Source organism: Pelophylax lessonae (genome assembly GCF_965119305.1).
Source record: "Pelophylax lessonae genome assembly, chromosome: 1".
Classification (NCBI taxonomy): Eukaryota; Metazoa; Chordata; class Amphibia; order Anura; family Ranidae; genus Pelophylax; species Pelophylax lessonae.
Genome location: NC_138768.1, coordinates 191,799,082 through 191,820,583, shown reverse-complemented (window position 1 = coordinate 191,820,583; position 21,502 = coordinate 191,799,082). Strand labels below are relative to the sequence as shown.

The 21,502-nt window shown below is 42.6% G+C and overlaps 1 protein-coding gene across 4 annotated transcripts in view; it reads right to left on the bottom strand.

The window, feature by feature from the left end:
• DMXL1 (Dmx like 1) overlaps window positions 1–21,502 on the bottom strand; it is a 328,770-nt gene that overhangs the window by 101,601 nt on the left and 205,667 nt on the right. For all 4 annotated transcript variants that reach the window (XM_082251711.1, XM_082251708.1, XM_082251710.1 and 1 more), the window contains exons 22-23: window positions 11,144–11,309; window positions 5,945–6,197 (exon numbers count right to left, since the gene is read on the bottom strand). In XM_082251711.1, the coding sequence (XP_082107837.1) occupies window positions 5,945–6,197; window positions 11,144–11,309 (419 nt within the window). The remainder of the gene's footprint in view (window positions 1–5,944; window positions 6,198–11,143; window positions 11,310–21,502) is intronic.

Here is a 21,502-nt window from a genome sequence, read left to right as displayed (position 1 = left end):
AGAGCCACAAACCTCTGCACCTTTCTGTTGAGCTGGGACGCCAACAGATCCACAACTGATGAAACACCTCTAGACGAAGGGACACTCTCCTTGGTCCAACGCCTGCCGATTGAGGTATTTCGCCTGTCAGTTTTCCACCCTGGGAATGTGTACGGTGGAGAGGGCTGGAACTAAATGTTCTGCCCACCTTAGAATGCCGGCTACCTCCAGAGCCGCCAGGACACTTCTTATGCCCCCTTGGGGATTGACATAAGCCACAGCCGTGGCACTGTCCGATTGAATGCACACTGGACATCCCTGAAGACGATCTGTCCAATGTTCCAGCCACAGTCTGATCGCTTGGAGTACCAAGACATTGATCGGTAGTCTGGACTCTTCCAGTGTCCAGACACCCTGAGCAGAAATTTTGCCGAGGACGCCTCCCCGCCCAGACTGGCTGGCATCCGTGATAACCACTGTCCAATACAAGGGGAGGAATTTTTCACCCAGCCAAAGCGCCGCAGAACGAAAGCCACCATAATCGGGGACTCTTTCATTGCTGGGCTCAGCTGGATCGGATTGTCCAGAGACTGCAGATTCTTGTCCCATTTGGCCAGAATCTCCCTTGCAGGGACCTTGTATGGAACTGTGCAAACAGAACCGCCTCAAAAGGTAGACACCATCAGGCCCAGCACCCGTAACGATCACCATCTGCTGGACAGCAGGAGATGAATTACAGCCTGCAGGTTCTGGAGTTTGTCCAGAGGAAGGAGCATACTGGCTAAGGCAGAGTCCAGAGTCAGACCCAGATAGTCCAGCTTTGTGGACGGAACCAGAGCAGACTTCAGAAAATTCAGAATCCAGCCAAATATCCCCAAGCTCATATGGTGATTTCCAGGTTTTCCACCAGAGTAGGAGACGCAGAAGGAGGTCATCCAAGTAGCCCAGTACCGCGATCCCCCATTGGCATAACAATTCTAGCACCGGGGCCAACACTTTTGTTGAGACTCGAGGAGCAGAAACAAGACCAAAGGGTAATGCCAGAAATTGATAATGCTCCTCTCCCATGGCAAAGCAGAGTAAGCGCTGGAGACCAACATATTGGAGTGTGAAGGTAAGCATCCTTGATGTCGATGGAGGCAAGAAAAATTCCCCCTGGGGCAGGAAAGCCACCACCGTGCGAACGGACTCCATTATGAACATCTGCACCTGCACAAAGCAGTTCAGCGCCTTGAGGTCCAGAATTGGAGGCACCTTGCCTTCCTTCCTGGGGACTGTAAACAGTATTGATGAAAACCCCTGAAAACTTTCCGAAGTCAGAACCGGGATTATTCACCCTTTAAAGTAAAATAGAATTTTTGTAAGAACTTACCATACAATTCTTTTCTCTGAGTCCTCTGACAGACGCAGTCACTTCATAGATTCCTCATAAATGGGTAATGCGCCACCTACAGGAGTAGACTAGCCAGTGAAACTATTCAGAAAAACTTTTCACTAGACACACCCTTAGGGGCTGTTCCCTTACACATTACCCTCAGACACATCTAGCTACTAATCAGTTTCGTAGCAAGCAGTGAAGGAAAAAGACAACCAACCCCAAATAGAGGGACGGGGGCTGCGTCTGTCAGAGGACTCAGAGAAAATAATTTTACGGTAAGTTCTTACAAAAATTCTATTTTCTCTTAGGACAGACGCAGCCACTTCATAGTTTCCTCACAAATGCAGTGTAGGCATGAGGGTGGGAAGAAACGCAACCAACAAAACGGTAACGATCCATCAAGGCCAGGAAAAACATAGCCAACAGGACAACAAAAAGCTCAACCACCAGGAGCTAACCCCAGAACAAAAATTCGCCCCATGAAGAGAAAACCTTGTCTCTTCAACAAACAGCAGCCTGCAAAACTTTGCGGCCAAAAGGAAGCATCCGAGGATGCCAGCAAGTCAATCTTGTAGAATTTTATAAAGGTGTGCACGGACTACCAGGTCGCCGCCTTACACACCTGAGCCACAGAAGCCTGATGGCGAAAAGCCTTAGAGGCACCCATGGCTCTAGTAGAATGTGCCCTCACAGGTAAAGGAGGAACCTGCCCCTTCAGTGAATAGGCCTGAATAACCGTCTGTCTAATCCATTTCAAAATGGTTGCATCCAAACCCTTACGAGGTCCTTCTAGAAGGACAAACAGGGAATCGGATGTACGTAAAGATTCCGTAGCCGACAGGTAAACTCTGATCGCCCGGACCACATTCAGTGAATGCAGAGCAAATTCCTTGGGATGCTTGGGCTTCGCGCAAAGTGTAGGGAACACAATATCCTCATTAAGGTGGAAGCCAGACACCACCTTAGGCAGAAAAGATTGGTTGGGTCGCAGAACAACCTTATCCCTATGAACTACCAAATAAGGCGAATGGCAAGACATCGCCGCCAACTCAGACACCCTGCAAGCAGAGGTGATAGCCACCAGAAACGCAGCCTTCTGAGACAACAAAAGTAGGGAGATCTCTCTGATATTCTCAAAGGGAGGTCATTGCAGAACGGACAAAACCAAATTTAGATCCCACAGAGGCAAGGGGGATCGCCTTGGAGGAGTCAGATGACGCACCACTTGAACAAAGGTGCGAATCAAGGAGTTAGTCGCCAAGGGACGCTGGAAGTAAATGGCTAAGGTCGACACCTGACATTTAAGTGTGCCCAAAGCCAAACGCTGCTCCACACCTTTCTGCAAGAAGGCTAATACCCTCACCACAATAAAGCAGCGAGGATGTAACCCTTGCAACTCACACCAGGCAATGTACGCCTTCCAGGTACGATGGTAAATCTTCCTGGAGGTAGCCTTACGAGCCTTCAACAAGGTAGGAATCACGGCATCAGAGAGACCCCTGTCTCTCAACACCTGGCCTTCAACAGCCACATCGTTAAAGCCAGAAACCGTAAAGCAGGATGATAGATCGGTCCTTGAAAGAGCAATCTTCCCTCAGAGGCAGCCATCACGGAGGTTCGACGACCATCTTGACGAGGTCCGCGTACCAAGATCGGCGGGGCCAGTCCGGGGCCACCAGAATTACCTGCACTTGTTCCAACACCAGTCTGCAGAGGAACTTGGACAACAGCTGAATCGGTGAAATGCATAAAGCACCCGATACCGGTGCCAAGGCACCTCCAACGCGTCCTTGTCGTCTGCTAGAGGATCTCGAGCCCTGGCCACGAACCGTTCCACCTTTTTGTTGAGACGCGAACAGATCCATGTCCGGTGCCCCCCACCGGACACACAGGAGACTAAACGCCTCCGGATGCAGGGTCCATTCCCCCTGATCCAAGGAGTGGCGACTCAGATACTCCGCCTGCCAGTTTTCCATTCCAGGAATGTGAACCGCAGAGAGAGCCAGAAGTTGCGCCTGTGCCCAAGTCAGGATCTCGGCCACTTCCCTGGCCGCCCAGGCACTCCTGTCCGTGGCATTGTCGGTTTGAACCGGGTGACCGCGAATCCGAGGCGCCCAACGGAGCAGGCAGAGCTTGGTCGCCCTGAGCTCCAGGACATTTAATCAGCAAGGACGATTCCTCCCTTGAGCACACACCTTGGGCACAAAGAGGTCCCAGTACTCCACCCCAGCCCGTCATGCTGGCATCTGTGGTGATCATTGTCCACAACAGCGGCAGAAAGGACTTGCCCCGGCTCAGAGCGGGCGACAGAAGCCACCAAGAAAGCCCCGACCTCATGAGACGGCTTAAACAAATCATTCTGTCCAAGGACTGAGGGTCTTTGTTCCATTTGGCAAGAATCTCTGCTTGCAGAGTCCTTGTGTGAAACTGGGCAAATAGAAATCGCCATGAAGGCCAACACCATCAGCCCCAGGGACCTCATGCAGGTCCGCAGGGAGGAGAGATCGCTGTACCTGAGGGCTCTGATGTCACCCTGCAAGGTCTGAAGTTTCTCCTCCGGGAGGAAAACCTTCACTTGGGCGGAGTCCAAAACCATGCCCAGATAATCTAGATGCACTGACGGGTTAAGTGCCGACTTTTGGACGTTGATGGTCCCCACCCAATCTCCTGGAGCATCTAAACGGTGACCGTCAGATTGCCCGACAGAGTGGCACAGGAGCCTGCCCGTAGCAGATCATCGTCCAGATAACCCAGGACCGCAATCCCCTTCTTGCGCAGCAGAGCCAGCACTGGGGCCAAAACCTTGGGAAAGACCCTGGGAGCCAAAGCTAGACCAAAGGGTAATGCCACAAATTGAAAATGTTCCTCTGCTACTGCAAAGCGGAAAAAAGGCTGGTGACCTTTGTCGATAGGGATGTGCAGGTATGCATCCTTTAAAGCGATGGAGGTCAGAAAATCCCCTTTGATTTAAAGACACCACCACCGACCAGACGGATTCCATCCGAAACTTCTGCACCCGTACAAAGTGGTTCAGATATTTGAGGTCCAGGATAGGACGCACCTTTCCCTCCTCCCTGGGCACTGTGAACAGGTTTGAGAAAAAACCCCCGAAACCTGTCCCGTTGAGGAACCGGGACAACAACGCCCTGTGCGAGAAGATCTCGCACAGCCCCCTTGAGATCCTTTAAATGATCCAGGGACAGACAGAGGTTTGATGGAAAGAACCTGTCTGCTGGGCGAGATCAAAATTCGATCTTATACCCTGTATGAATCAGTTTGTGAACCCATTTGTCTTGAATCAGAGACCTCCAGGGTTCCTGAAAGTAACGCAGACGTCCCCTCACCGCTAAGTGGGATGAGGGCGTCCCTTCATGTGAAGGAAGGCTTGGCCGCAGCACCAGACTGACCGGCCTTGGGCTTGCCTCACAGATACACCATGGCTGCGTCACAGATACACCATGGCCTGGGCCATTTGATCCGTGAGCTCGATAGAGGCGGGGGAACCGATTCCGCCAACAGGTTGCTCTTAAGCACCTTGATCCAGTCCGTGACCGTCTGAGAGACCAGCACGGAAGCAAACACAGGCTTGAGGAGCGAGCCCACCACCAAGTGCTGGTGGCAGGAAAGAGATTAAAGGCACTTGTCCACCGGGTCCTTAAACACCTAGGAGTCCTCCACGGGAACCACCGTGGACTTGTTCAGCCAGGACACAGTGTGGTCCACCTCAGGTGACACCATCCAGCGATTAGAAACCAAGTCTGCAAAAGGGTAGCAACACTGAAAGCGCTTAGGTACTTCTAGCATGTGCTTAATGCGCTGCCATTGCTCGTTCGCGGTCTCGTGAAACTCCTCGGGGCAAGGGAAAACCCGACCCGACTGCTGAGCTTTGCGGGAGCCAAAGACAAACCGCGTTCCTGACTGTGTGGGCTCATCATCAATATGCAAAGTCTCCCTGGTGGAGCGAATCAGTGCTTCTACCAAAGCGTGTTCCCTGTGTTGCAGCTGAGGAGGACTCCTCTATGCCGTCCGAGTGTAAGGACAGGGAGCCCTCAGGGAGGGCAGTGTCCGTGGCAACCACTTCAGGCTCAGAATCAGAAGACTGAGAGGGCATCGGTCGTTCTTTAATAGGAACTTGTGACATGACAAGATCACTTTTTGATGCCAGAGCTTCCACGACCGCAGACAGGGATGCTAGGGAATGAGACCCGGATGCACACACAAGGTCAGCGGGGAAATTTTTACTCTGGGACTCCATTTTTGTAAAATGACAGAAAAAGGTACACAGGCCCGTTAAATCCGCGCTAGCGGTCCGCACCGCCAAATTGCACTACTGCTGGAGATCCCCTTTAGCTGGCAGACCCATGAGAGAACAGCAATAGGTGTTTTACATCAAATTGACTTTTATTTCATTTATTTTTTGATTTTTATGAATCTTATTCATAAATTAAATCGAATTTTATTTTTTTTGAATTTTGTTTGCATTATCACAGTGCTACCTGTTAAAGTGATACAGTAACTTTTTATTTGTTTGCAATAAAAACATAATACTAAATAATATTCTCTGCTGTAAATATTGATTGTGCTTACCTTCATCCCTAACTAGCTGCTTAAGTAATGTATCCAGAGCGTGCTTGTATTCCTCCAGGATCCAGTAAGCCATACTCCTCACAAAAGGGTCTGAGTGCATGTTGGAGAGACTGGGCTCTCGACCATGTGACTCTATTCCCAACACTCTCTTTTGAAGAATAGATTTATATGTTGAAGATTTTTCAAATTCAGACTCATACAGCCTTGATATCACCAGTGCAAGCTGAATGTCGTGTAGCTTTTCAAGGCAAACCTGCAATATAATTATTTACAACATAAAACAAACATAAAATAAACACCATTGCTTCCTTGGTTTTCTATCCTTTTAAATTTTCCTCCAATTTGACTTGCCTGTATTCATCTGTAGACTGGAATGCACAGAAGGAATGCGATTGGAACCCCAGGCTAGGCCCAAAAATATATAAATGCTTCATTTCCAATGCCTAATCTGAAATACCACACTCCCTTCAAAACTTAATAGTACTGACCATGCCCTCAAAGGGAAACTCCAGTCAAAAATAGCATTTTCCTTTTAATAGTATAATAAATATCTTTATCTTTGATTTTATTTATTTTCTGGGTAGTTGCTTATTTAGCTTAGAAAGTCTTATCTAAACTGGACAATCAGCTTCTCCCTGTTCTTCACTAACAACACTATTTGCTGTTATCTGAAATGTGATAAGCTGCATCTCACTTCCTGATAAGGTTGTCATCTTTCTTATACAGACATGCCTAGACCTGCCCAGCCCCACCCCCATCCTTCTTATCCTTCATTGCCTTATTTAGGCCAGCAGCTTCTCCTGAGGGTGAGGGAGAGGGAGAGGGAGTCATGTGACTGGCACAATATATGAAAGAAATAAGGAACAAAGCAACATTTGTGAAAGTTTAGAAGGATACAGATCCATTTATATTGCTCATTACATCTGAGTAAGGAGTTTTAGGCTCGGTTTCTACTAGTGCGACTTGTCATGCAACTCTGGACACATTAAGTCACAGCTCATTCATTTCAATGGCATCCGTTCCCATCTATGCCACTTTGAAAAGGTGCCTGCACTACATTGATGCAACTTTGATCCGGAGAGTGTAAAGTTGGATCAAAGTTGCATTCAAAGTCGCACAACTTAAGAGTTGCACTAGTGGAAAGATAGCCACTAGGCTAGAGTGACTTTGGAGTGCAACTTTGATCCAACTTTACACACTCTGGATCAAAGTTGCATCAAAGTAGTGCAGGTACCTTTTCAAAGTCGCATAGATGGGAACGGGTGTCATCGATTAGTTGTACTAGTGGAAAGGTAGACTTTGTGTGATTGCCTGTACTATGATCATTGTAGACTGTGAGCGGAGACCCCCAGAGCACTTCCAGCTACACTAACACTTCTTCCCTCCCCTTCCCGTGTCCAGCTTCCTTCTCCTATGGTAGTCCCCTTAAAGCCCAGCACAGCTATACTCTATATGTGCATCTCCCCCCCCCCCCAGCACAGCTATGCTGTATATGTATATTAAATATTTCCTAATTGTCTCATGAATTAGGTTGTACAATGCATCCTTACTGATGAGAGAAAACTAGGCAGGAACCTATGATCAGTTCCTCCCATCCTGTAAACGCCCACTGGCTACACAGGAACAGTGCCCCTCCCGGTCTCTGCCTTTTTAGTAACCACACCCACTTGCTTCTCTTGGACTCAGCAGGAAGAGGGACTGAAGTCATGTGACAGCACTAAAAACTACAAAATTCAGGTAGAAAAACTGGGATTTTTTCATTTTGACACAGAAGGCTGAACTCCACTCACATTAAAGATTGCAGGGGAGAATTTAAGGTTTTAGGCTGTACTTCCGCTTTAATTCACAACTGTATACCAGTGTTTTTTTCCCAGTAATGTATATCCTATCCTCTACTATACATATAAATAGGGATTTACAGCGCATTTGAAAAGTTATCACAGCTTTTTCCATATAATGTTATGTTACAGCCTTATTCCAAAATTGATTCAATTCATTATTTTCCTTAACAATGTGAAAGAAGTTTGTTTGAAATCTTTGCAAATTTATTAAAAAAAAAAATAAATCACATGTACATAAGTATTCACAGCCTTTGCTCAATACTTTGTTGAAGCAGCTTTGGCACCAGTTACACCCCTATGTCTTTTTGAGTATGATGCTACAAGCTTGGCACACCGATTTTTGGTCAGTTTCTCCCATTTTTCTTTGCTGTACCTCTCAAGCTCCATCTGGTTGAATGGGAAGCGTTAGGTATATAGCCATTTTCAGATCTCTCCAGAGATGTTCAATCGGTTCAAGTCTGGGCTTTGGCATGGCCACTCAGGAACATTCACGGAGTTGTCCCATAGTCACTCCTTTGTTATCTTGGCTGTGTGCTTAGGGTCGTTGTCCTATTGGAAGATGAACCTTCCCCCAAGTCTGATGTCCAGAGAGTTTTGGAGCAGGTTTTCATCAAGGATGTCTCTTTACATTTCCGCATTCATCTTTCCCTCTATCCTGACTAGTCTCCCAATTCCTGCTGCTGAAAAACATCTCCACAGCATGCTGCTGCCATCACCATGCTTCAATATAGGGATGTATTGGCCAGGTGATAAGTGGTGCCTTGTTTCCTCCAGACATGATGCTGGCTATTCAGGCCAAAAAGTTCCATCTTTGTTTCATCAGACCAGAGAATTTTGTTTTTCATGGTGCCTTTTGGTAAACTCCAGGTGGGCTATCATGTGCCTTTTACTGAGGAGTAGCTTCCGTCTCACCACTCTACCACACGGGCCTGATTTGTGGGGTGCTGCAGAGATGTTTGTTCTTCTAAAGGATCTGCTCTCACCACAGAGAAACACTGGAGCTCTGTCAGAATGACTATTGGGTTCTTGGTTACCTCCCTGACTGACTAAGACCCTTCTCCCCTCAGTTTGGCTGGGCGGCCCGCTCTAGGAAGAGTCCTGGTGGTTCCAAACTTCTTTAATTTATGAATGATGGAGGCCACTGTGCTCATTAAGACCTTAAATGCTGCAGAAAATTTTCTGTACCCTTCCCTAGATCTGTGCCTTGATACAATCCTGTCTCGGAGGTCTACAGAAAATTCCTTAGACTTCATGGCTTGGTTTGCACCATGACATGCACTGTTAAATGTGGAACCTTATATAGAAAGGTGTGTGCCTTTCCAAATCATGTCCACTCAACCAAATGTACCACAGGTGGACTCCAATCAAGTTATAGAAACATCTCAAGGATGATAAGTGGGAACAGGATGCACCCGAGCTCAATTTTGAGTGTCATGGCAAAAGGATATGAATACTTATGTACATGTGATTTTTTTCATTTATTTTTAATAAATTTGCAAAGATTTCAAACAAACTTCTTTCACATTGTCATTATGGGGTATGGTTTGTAGTATTTTGAGGAACATAATTTAATCCATTTTGGAATAAGGCTGTAAAATAACAAAATGTGGAAAAAGTGAAGCGCTGTGAATACTTTCCAGATGCACTGTGTGGGTGTATATATATATATATATATATATATATATATATATATTTATATACATACACATACATACACACAAAATTTTAATTTAGCTAAAATTTGTATATACCTTCTTTGATGCTTTAGACTTTATACACATTTCTATTTTATTTCTTAATTTTATTTTTTTCATTTGTTAGATATATTTAGAATCCATTTTAATATTGAATTTTATTAAAGATATTTTAATTGTTTTGTATGCTAGATTATGAATATGCCTTACCTTGGTGTCCTGACAATCCTGAGATACTAATACAAATTGTCTCAAAATCCGATATTGTAAGCTGTATCTGCTTTACGAATATATATCCCACAGATCTGTGGCAGGTCCAAACAAGGGGTTAAATAGATCTCTTAGAGAAGCAGTAAAAATGGCTGAATCACCATCAGTTAACTGTTAAGATGGCTGCTAACCACGTGTCCCCTGGTTTCCAGGTAACCATAGTAGATAAAAAACCAGAGAGAAGTGTAGTAAGATGGCGCCGCTATGATGAAACGCTTAGGGCGGGGCATCTAGCGTCACTATGTCACTTCCAGTTTTGAATCCGTGGACGGCACCACATCCCGGACTTCCTGATGTACATGATTATTACTGCAACTTAACCATTCTTAACAATGCGAGTTCAATTTCAAACTACAATTTTACACTATGGGGCTCACTTTCCATTATGCCCACGTTAGTGGGATCTAGCGGGCAGAGGCACAGAGGAGGAAGGAACCACACTGCTCATACAGCCCAAGTGTGCTGTGAACGCTGGTTACCCCATAATAGGGGCGAATGTTCTGGTGAGTGTGACAAAAAAGGGGGAGCACGATTAGACACCCCGACACATTGCACAAAGTGTGATCCTATGCAGCACTGTTTATGGACTCATATTTTTTAGCACATCACTTTTTCCTAAAGCAAAACCACCTTTGGACATAGCAAAAGTCACTTTATTATGGTTTTAGATTAATTCACATTAATTGTTTGTGTTATAATATACAAGCCACTTATTTATTTGATGAATTTTCACAATTTTAGTCATAACCCTTATCACATTAAATGATTTTATTATGTGTTCAGATTGATATACACAATTTTTTAGCACAGTTGTAAGTATTTTTTACATAAAGAAGCTTTTTATTTTTTTTTGTTACACAAAGTAACTTGTATTGTGTAGCTTTAATGTATTTTGCTAACATACATATTGCTGTAGCAACCAACCATTTAAGGTAAAGCAGCCCTAGCAAGATTTTGATTTTAACAGAAGCAGTGCCAATTCCATTTTAATCAACCCCAATTAATATAAAACTTTCACAAGACAACAAGCTCACACATTATGGAATGGCAGCAGTACCCAGTAAACATAGTACTGCTCGTAATCCCCAAAGCCTTTATAGAAATTCCAGATATCCTAAGGTAGTAGTCCAAGGGCTTACAGCACAGGCTGTCATACATATTTTGGTCATTTCATTATGAAACATTTGTACGTGGTGTGGTGTTGAGTTCACACTATCTCTAACGGAAAAATTGTATGTATCATGTGTGCAATAGCAAGGTAGAACGTTAAGTGTTTTTTTTTGGGGGTGGGTGGGGGAACACCTCTTATAAATCAGAACAATGCATACTAAATTTCATTCCAACACACCTTAGACATATAAAGTAATGGCTGAAAATGTACAGACTGCTCATACCTCCACTGCATCCTTCAGAGATCCAGCTAGAAGGAAAAATGCTGCGGAATGCTCAAAACGTTGTTTTCCAAGCAGAGAGAAAGCATTCTTCAGGGCTGCTGTCCTCCATCTTTCCTCAGTAAAGTTATTCCCAAAAAACTGAGTCATCTTTTTATCTTTTTGAGATCTTTAAAAAAATGAACATTTAACATAGGGATGTTAATTAGAAATCCCAAGTAATTAAAGTATCCTAATGTGTCTTGAGTTTAAGTATTGCATAAGAAGAAACCATAATCTGTTTCCTGAGGGACAATTACAGAATGAATATCCTATAAAATGCAAAGCTAGGGCCAGTTCCTAGATTAAAGTACAGACCCTTTCCAAGTTTCTGTGTATAAAGGAGGTCAGGAACCACCCTGCTTCTATACCTCTCCTCTAACTGTCTCAGTTTACCCCATACTGGCACTATAGGGGTTACTTACGAAAACTTGAAAAACTTGAGTGTACAAAATCTGTTGCAGCTCTGCACAGAAAACAATCAGCTCCAGGTTTAATTGTCAAAGCTTAATTGAACAAGCTGAAGTTATAAACTGGTTGGCTGCCATGCACAGCTGCACCAGTTTTAGTAAATCTCCCCCTATATGTCCATTTATATAGGATTCTGGATATGTAAATGTTTACTATTTTGATAGTAGACTTGTCAGACAGATGTCTATAATGCAGGTGACCAGCGTAAACGTACTGTATACTGGACTATAAGCAAACAATGAATCCTTGTGGTGTACTTAGGGTTTATGAAAAATGATAGGAGTTCCCAGGAAAAAATTATTTTACAATGTAAAAAGGGAGAGAATCGTATTAATACCAAGCAAAGCTTGCTTACATTTTACAGTTTAGAAACAATATAAGATTTAAAGAAGAACTCTGGGGTATAAAAAAAGAACAAACCTTCAAATTCAGATCTATTCAGCAGCATCGATGTGACTGTCAGTCATTTCTCTGCACTCTGCTCTGCCAGAGATCACTCGCGCACCTGGGCAGGGGAGGGTGCTGGAGCAGCTGGCTGTCAATCAGGTAGCTGGGTGGATCCCGACAATATAGTCGGGATCCTTCCAGAGACTACAAAAGCTCAGTGACATCAGCTGATAAGGGGCAATAGTCTACTATTAGCTGACTCTGGGTAAAAGGAGAATAAAAAATAGGTGCACTCCTGTGACCCACAACTGAAGTTTGAACAAAAAATCTTTGGCTGGACTGATTTCAATTCCCAAGCATGTACTCTTAGAGAAAGAGCTTTCTTTTCTGCTTGGAACATGTTCAGAACCACACCCAAATACTCCAGGCAAAGAGAAGGCTGGAGAGCAGATTTGTTAAAATTGATCACCCAGCCAAAGGCTTGGAAAATCTTACTTGTCTTGTGGACATTTTCAGACAGCTGTAAGGGAGAAGAGTCTTTCAGAAGAAGATTGTCTAGATAGCATGTGACTAGAAGCACTGAAAAGGGTATGTAAGCACTCTGAGTGCAGAGGATAGGCAAAAGGGCAATGCGGCAAAATGAAATTGGTTTTTCACTACTGCAAAGCACTCTGGAAACAGTTGCTAGGCCAAAGAGCAGAGCGAAAAAATGGAATTGGTTTTCTGCCATTGCAAAGTGCAGAAAGCACTGATGAGGTGGATAAATGGGAACAGGCAGAGAGACATCTTGGATATGCATGGATTACAGAGAGTCAAATACTGACCTGGCAGATTTGGTGCAAAATTTTGGAATCTAAAAGGAAATCCTTGAGGGATTTTAAATCCAGAATAGTAGAATACCCCTGTTGGGCTTTGGTACCATGAAGGGATTTAAGTATAATCCTTTAAACCTGTCTGGCATGGAGGTATTGCCATGACAACTCCTTGGGACAAAAGGGGATTCAGGGCATTTTGCAAATGCAAATATCTACCCATTGAACCCACAGGTCTGGGTTGTCTGTGACCCAGAAAGAGGCAAACTATAACAGATGTCCCCCAACTCTTGATGAAGATGTCTTTGGAAAAGGATGAGAGGTCTTTGTGGGTCAAGCCTTGGACCTAAAGAAAGGGCTGAACTTTGATTTTGAAGTTTGGTTAGAGCGGACAGGTGCTTCGCATTTAGAGGAGCTAGGAACTCTTGAGGAGAGTGGTTTCCACCTGTGACTTCTTTGATGAATTGGCCAGGTGCCTCTCCAAACAGGCGTGTTCCCTAGAAAGGCACCCTTTGCAGACAGTTTCAGCTGTCTATGCTTTTAGTCATAAGATTCTGCATATGTAAATTTAAATTAGGGTCATTCTGGGACATGTTCTAGGGCATCCACACAGAAAAGCAGAATAGAAGATAATTGCTGTAAGTTGCTCTGTATTAACATGATCTTAAAATACAGGGTTATGTTTGTTGTTCTTTATCCTTGTCCAGTTAGATGCAGATTGACAAAGAAATTGCAGTGATATCTGGTTGCAAGGCTGGGATGATTAAAGAGAGCCTTTTAAGAGTGTCTCAAATTTTCTATCTGCAGAATCTTTAAAAGAAAGAATATCTTCAATAGGTACAATGATTTTTTTTTTTCTATGACAAAGATGGCAGGATCATCTACAGGAACATGTACATTTTCTTTCTAGATAAAAGATTGTGGTGGGGAGGGGGTTTGTTGAGTGTTGCATAAAGCTCCCCCTTCAATATAGTGACAATTTGGGAAAGAAAACATTTCTGCAGCTTCCTCCAATAGTGTCTCAATATTCCCTTTATTCTATCATGTGTCTGTATTCCCATAAAGGGATCCAACTCTAGTTGAGAAATGGGATTGACAATAGAAGAGGTGTGGTGTTTCTGGGCCCTGAACAAACATGGCTGTATTAATGCTGTAACCTGTACAAGGAAATATGACATAAAGGGCATGCCTGAAATAGAGCCAGAATCCAATTCTGAGACCGCTGTTAAAGCTGGTTCCTGGTCTTGTGCAAGGGACATATGGTCACTCTGAGGTTGAGTGTTGTATGGGCCTTCAGCAGATTAAATGTTTGCCTGCTGTTTTGCATTGACTATTTTTCACCTAGTCTACACCATGGCTATAAATTAGGGTATTCCCCTGTGAGGTTCTCCCAGGTATAGGGTATGTGTGTCCATAAGGAGTATGCAGTAACCTAGGCATAGATCATGCTAGAGTGAATTCTCATGGTGAAAGGGTGGGAGGTAGTGCCTAAGCAGAAGTGTCAGTAAAGTGTGTGACCAGTGATACGATTTAACACCAGGTCATCCACCTGAGAATGAGCTCTGAGTGGTTGAATTTTAGCATCAAGTTTAAAAAGTTGACATTTTGTGGTAAATACATTCCAAACATAGCCTTGTTTATACAGTAATGGTCAGAGGTACAGGGTCACCCTGTCTTACCTGACCATCACGCTAGACTGTATAAAAAGTTCAGGCATTGCCTGTCACGGTGGGCATACACGTGAAGGGGTCTTCAACGACTAGGTTCCACAGCGATGGACCACAGCCCTGTGTAGCACCCTGCAGCTAACATATTGCACCAAGTACCAAGGTGAGCGCATAGACTGGGGAGGTCCGCTTTTACAATATTTGTTTTAATATACATTTTCTGTACTTTAAAATGTTCAATAAATGTTTGCGTTTATCTGTGAATCTGCAAGTTATTACTTAAATTTGTTATAATGGCATTGGGTTTGAAGGATGATGTATCATAATATTTTTGTGGGAATAAAAATACTAATACGCATACCAAAACCACATTAAACAGAATTAAAAAAAAAAACCTCAAGGCAATTGTGCAAAGTCAAAGTCTGCCAATGAAATCATTAGAAATCATTTATGTTTTTGTTCAATTCATTTATGTTTTGTTAAAAACAGAGCTAGCACAACTGCATAATCTTTTTCTGTTGTCAGTCTATTTGCGTTTAGCAAATCAACTCCATTGCCTCAAAATAGAACCCCCATATACTCAAATTCTACACTGACTCTATATTACTGGTTTGTAGCAAAACATCTAACACCTAAGAAATTCCAGACGAAGAGGTCCTTTCACTGTTAAAGTGATTGTAAACAAACATGTCATACTTACCTGCTCTGTGTATTTTGCACAGGGCAGCCCCTATCCTCCTCTTTTGGGGGTCCCAACTCCTGGCTGCTCCCCTCTGCCGAGTGCCCTCCTAAAGAGTCCATAGACACATACAGTCCATCCCCCACCATCTCTTCATGGGTTAATACTGACAACAGCAGGAGTTGTGTTGCAAAGAAAATTAATGCCGCGCTATGGTGTAAACTGAATTGTGACCAAAAGTGCTGCTGTGCATAAATCAAATTGATTTAGTGAATGGTAGAAATGAATAACAGCGCAAAAATGGTGTATCAGCCCTCATAAAGGGATCAATGTGTTGGGTAATAAGTGAATCAGAAAATAATAAATATGGGTATTCTAAAAATAACCTCTAGTGATGTGATAAAAAATCAAATGAATGAGCAATCAATTGCAATAAATAAAATTATTGAACCAATAAATAGTCCATATAACGGTGCAGCAAGTAGCCAGTGAAAGTTCTAAAAAAGAAAATAAAGTGCTCAAATGCTGGAAAATACACGTGTGTCACAGTGATATGGTGCTATGGTATGAACCAATATTAAAATTTTATATAAAATAATAAATAAGTTTCCAATTTTATTTTTATATTTTAATATTGGTTCATACCATAGCACCATATCACTGTGACACACGTGTATTTTCCAGCATTTGAGCACTTTATTTTCTTTTTTAGAACTTTCACTGGCTACTTGCTGCACCGTTATATGGACTATTTATTGGTTCAATAATTTTATTTATTGCAATTGATTGCTCATTCATTTGATTTTTTATCACATCACTAGAGGTTATTTTTAGAATACCCATATTTATTATTTTCTGATTCACTTATTACCCAACAGCAGGAGTTGCCTCCAGGTCTAAAAAGGAGAGTGAGGGAGTGGAGAGGGGATCGGATGCACAGAATGTTTTTTTATCTTAATGCATTAGGGTAAAAAAAATTCTCTACCTATACAATCACTTTAAGTGTGCTTATTCAAAGTATGATAAACACATTTTACACTCACATATTCTTTTGATCTTGAAAAGCACATGCTGGAGTAACGTCTATTCTGGATATTGCAAGCACACGTGAGGCTTATTTACCAAATAGCCACAGAGGACAGGGAAAAGGCAAAAGTGTTAAATAATTTCTTTTTTTTTTTTTTTTTTTTTAAATTTTATTTATTTATTATAATAAATGGAACAAAGGAGAAACTTCACAACATTATTCATATTTTCCGGTTATACAGTACAAACGTATACTTTCCATAAATACATAAACAAACTAAGAAAAACGTTTTTCATATTTAACTTGAACTTATTTATACTCTCCATCAGTATTCTCCGATGTCTCAAATAAGAAAATTTTTCTTTTTTTATATTCCTAATAAGTTCTAAAGAAGAGAAAGAGAAAAAAAAAGAAAGAAAAGAAAGAAAGAAAAAAAAAAAAAAAAAAAAAAAAAAAAAAAAAAAAAAAAAAAAAGCAGGGGGGACAAGATAATTTTCCACAACTGTTTACACATTTATATTTTCGTTCATCACTCATTTATCCTTCCAAGATGAGAACACCACCACCCAGAAAATCTCTGACTCCATCTCACCCAATACAGACATCACCCCGTTCTTCCGAGCCTCTCTCTCTTCCCTCCTTTATCCAATGCCCGCCCACTCGACCCCTCTTCAAGATGCTCAGACATCAAGCAGGAGCAAGAAGTAGGACCCCCATCCCTCCTCCGTCCACTCCCATGTACCTTGATACTAAAGGGCCTCTAAAGCATTCCATCAGCGGTATTCTCCTTCTCCCCTCCCTTCCCCCAAAAGGAAAAAAAAAAAAAAAAAAAAAAAAAAAAAAAAGGGGGGAAAGGGGGGGCGAAGGGGGATTTCTCCCCCTCCCCCTCTCCCCACCCCTATATCCATGTGTATGTATGTGTTCCCTTTTTCCCCTTCCTAACCTCTCTCCCCTATAATCTCAGTGCCCTTAAGTGTCGTGCCTTCTAGTGATTAACTTAGTTGTGTTTAAATGATACCATCCCTTTCAGTGTCGTGATCTGAAAAGAGAAAAAAAAAATAAAAAAAGAGGGGGGGGGGGGTGGTTTCCCTTCCTTCCCTCCCTTTCCCTTGTGTGTTCTCTTCGTGCTTTTGTCGTGACAGTCCTATTCCCCTTTCTTTCTTTCTCCTCCCTCTTTTATATATTATATTCTGTGTATCCTAAGTCTATTTATGTGTGCCCTTTTACTTTACTGACGTCTTCCCCCTATTGTCTTAGTGCTCTACTAGTGACTTTCTCGGATTGTTTTATTACTACAATCCCTTTCAGTGTCATGTTCGTCCCCACGAAATCTTATTTGTGAACCTGTGCGTAAAATCCATCAATACCTCCTTCCCTTCTCTCCTAGGTAAAGGAGAGAAAAAAAAAAAAAAAAAAAAAAAAAAAAAAAAAAAAAAAAAAAAAGAAAAAAAACGACCCCACCGGGGGAGGGGGGGAAGGGATAGGAGAGAACAGGAGATTCCACTTACCCCCATGATCCCTTTTAAAAGTCCCCAAGCATGGCCTTCCCATCATCTGATGCTATAAACTGGTTCCACAATGCCCATTTTTTAATATATTGCTCATGCCCGTCTTGTGTTGAGAAAATCAGGTCTTCGAATTTGTTAATTTCCTCCACTTTATCCCTCCACATCTTAATGGTCGGGGGATTAGGATCTCGCCATCTCAATGGAATGCACGCCTTGGCCGAGTCCAATAAATGGCGTAAAATTGATCGTTTGTATTGTCTACCTGATATATCCGGCGCATGAAAAAGCATAAATATTGGATCGTCTGGTATTATTTGTTCAATAAATCTCTGTGCTACTTCTCTTATTTGTCTCCAGAACCCCTCCAACCTGGGGCATTTCCAAAAAATGTGTAATAAGGTCCCTTTTTCTTCCTGACATCTCCAACATTTTTCCGACGTCTGTGGCGAGATTGCATGGAGACGTGTCGGCGTATAATACCATCTAGATAATAATTTATAATTTGTCTCCTGCGTTCGTGTACAGATGGAAGATTTGAACGTGAATTTTATTATATGTTGTAATTGTTTAGTTGAAAATTTATGATTCAATTCTTTCTCCCATTTGTTAATATATTGGGGTCTGTATTCTGCATTTGGTGTGACTATCAGTGAGTAAGTCTTTGAAAGTACGTGTGATATCGTACCTGTTTGTAAACACATATTCTCAAAGAGGGTAGGTGTTTTATCAAACTCTTTAGGGAGGGGTAATGATTGTAAGAAGTGTGTCAATTGGAGTGCCCTCCAATGATCTAATCCGTACCTCCCTCCTTGAGTAATCAAAGTATTTACTGATACCCAGGCTCCTGACTCTATAAAATGAGCAGCCTGGAATATCCCCGCCCTCTTCAAGCTACAAAAATAGCTATCCTGATAGCCTGGGGTAAACTTTGGGTTTCCCAATATAGGTGTTAATGGCGAGTATTTTGTAGAAAGAGCTAATTTATTGAAAAGTTTAGCACATATCCGAATTGTTGTCCCCACTGTTGGGTGTCGCATCATATCTCGAGGCAATGTACCCATACACCATGGAGATCTATTCAATGGTATTTCACATTGCGCCTGTTCTATATTAGGCCAAATTTTGATCTCTGTGTGATGGCACCAATCTATAAATCTGCTCAAATGTGCTGCCTGATAATATTTTAAGAGATCTGGTACAGCTAATCCTCCCTTTTCTTTAGGCAAAGCGAGTAGAAGTTTCTGTATTCTTGGTCTCCGCTTGGCCCAAATAAATCTTGAGAATGCTATCTGTATCTGTCTAAAGTATCCAGATGGGATAGAAATGGGCAAAGCCTGAAGCAAATACAGGAACTTTGGTAGAATCGTCATTTTAAGTATATTGCACCTTCCAAACCAGGAACTCAGTCCCGTTTGCCATCTTCGCAATTGGTCGGAGATCTTACTCAATAGTGGTGGAAAATTAAGTGTATATACCTGGGAAGGTTCCGGGGGCAGCAGAGTCCCCAGGTATTTTAGAGCTACCTTAGTCCATTTTAAATTAAAGTTTGTATGCAATAATGTTGTGAGTGATGGAGGTGTTCCTATTCCCATAGCCTCAGATTTGCTTAAGTTAATCTTTAAATTTGATAATACTCCATAATGACGAAATTCCTGTAATAGGTTTGGGAGAGAAATTAAGGGTTTAGTAATAGTAAATAACATATCATCTGCATATGCTGAAAGCTTCTGTTGTGTTCCTGCCGTTATTATGCCACTAATGTCAGAATTATTCCGAATGGTACAAAGAAAGGGCTCTAACGTAAGCGTAAATAAAAGAGGGGATAATGGGCAGCCCTGTCTTGTTCCATTTGAGATCCTGAACTCCTCCGACAATACCCCGTTCGCCTTAACCCGGGCTGTAGGGGCGGAGTACAGTTGTAATATCCAGTCTCTCATCCTATGACCAACCCCTATGTATTGCAATACATTAAACATGAACTTCCAGCTTACCCGGTCGAAGGCTTTTTCTGCGTCCGTTCCCACGAAGGCACTTGCCTGTTTAGATTCGTGTGCCAGATGCAGAAGATTTAAAGCCTTCACCGTGTTGTCCCGTGCCTCTCGGGTGGGTACAAAGCCCACCTGGTCCAAATGTATCAAAGAAGGTAGGTAATTTTGTAATCTGGTGGCAATAATTTTTGAAAAAAGTTTCAGATCAACGTTGAGTAATGATATAGGCCTGTAACTGGGGCATGCTGTTGGATCTTTTCCTTCTTTTGGGAGTACCGATATATGTGCACGTAACATATCTCTGTGTAAAGGTGAGTTTAAACTCGATTCATTAAACAGATCAATCATCCGTTGGCCTAAGATTGAAAAAAAGGTCTTGTAATAATATATTGGTAATCCGTCTGGCCCTGGCGCTTTCCCTGCCTTAGTATTTTTAATTGCTATCTGCAGTTCCCCTAGTGATATTTTGGCTGACAAATCTTCCCTCGCCTCTTCCGGCAGACTGGGCATACCAGACTTGGTGAGGTAATTAACCATCTCCTCTGAGGTCACAGGCTGTTCTTTCAGATTATAAAGTGACCGGTAGTAATTTCGGAATTCTTTTACTATGTCCTCGGGTTTTTCAATTTTTTGACCTGTTGAAGTTATAAGTTTTGGGATATAGGCCCTCTTTCTTGTGTCTCCTATGGTGCGTGCTAACATCCTCCCACATTTATCTCCCGATTCATATACTGCCTTGCGGCCTCTCTGGAGTGCAACTTTAGCTTTATATTGCATAAGATCTACTACTTGTCTACGTATAATGGTTAATTCCTTCAATCTTTCATCATTGGGGGCGTGTTTGTGTCTTGATTCCAAATCATGTAATGTTTGAAGGAGTCGTGTCATCTGCTGTGTCCGGAGTTTCTTTAGCCGTGCACCATGCTTGATAAGAATTCCCCTGATCACAGCCTTATGGGCCTCCCATATTACTCCCATACCTGTCTCCCCATCTACGTTTGTGTGGAAATATGATTGAAGTTCTCTTTCTATCTCTGTAACCACGGTTTCATCTTGTAGAAGACTCGTATTCATGGACCATGTCTGTGACCTAGTAAGTGGGGTCTCTTGTAATTTATATATGAGTGTCAATGGTGCGTGATCTGACCATGTTATGGACCCTATCTCCACCGACTGTACTGAATGTAATTGTGCATGTGGAATGAGAAAGTAATCTAACCTGGAGTATACTGCAAATGGAGGTGAGAAGTATGTAAAATCCTTCTCCCCCGCATGTAATAACCGCCATATATCGATCAATTGTGCCCTGTATAGTTGTGTCGCAATCTTTTTCCTGATTCTAGGTGGCACTGAGGAGGTACCTGATGAGGTGTCCTCTGATGGAATCAGAGGCAGATTTAAATCCCCTCCCAAGATCAATTGACCTTCCTTAAACTCTTGAAGTAGTTCCAAACTTCTTGTCAGAAAGATGTCTTGTTGGCTATTCGGGGCATATATGGAGGCCAAGGTCACTTTAACATTTCCTATATTTCCTTTTAAAAAAAGGAATCTACCTTCTGGATCTGCATTAACTTGGGAACATGTCCACGGCACTTGTCCAGATATCATTATAGACACTCCCTTGGTTCTACTATTCAAGCTAGTAGAGTGGTAAATCAAAGGGTAGAACCTATTTCTGAGTAGTGGTGTTCTCACTTCTTTAAAGTGGGTCTCTTGTATATATGCTATGTCAATGTGTGAACTTTTTAAATCTGAAAACAACATCCTTCGCTTCTCTGGGATAT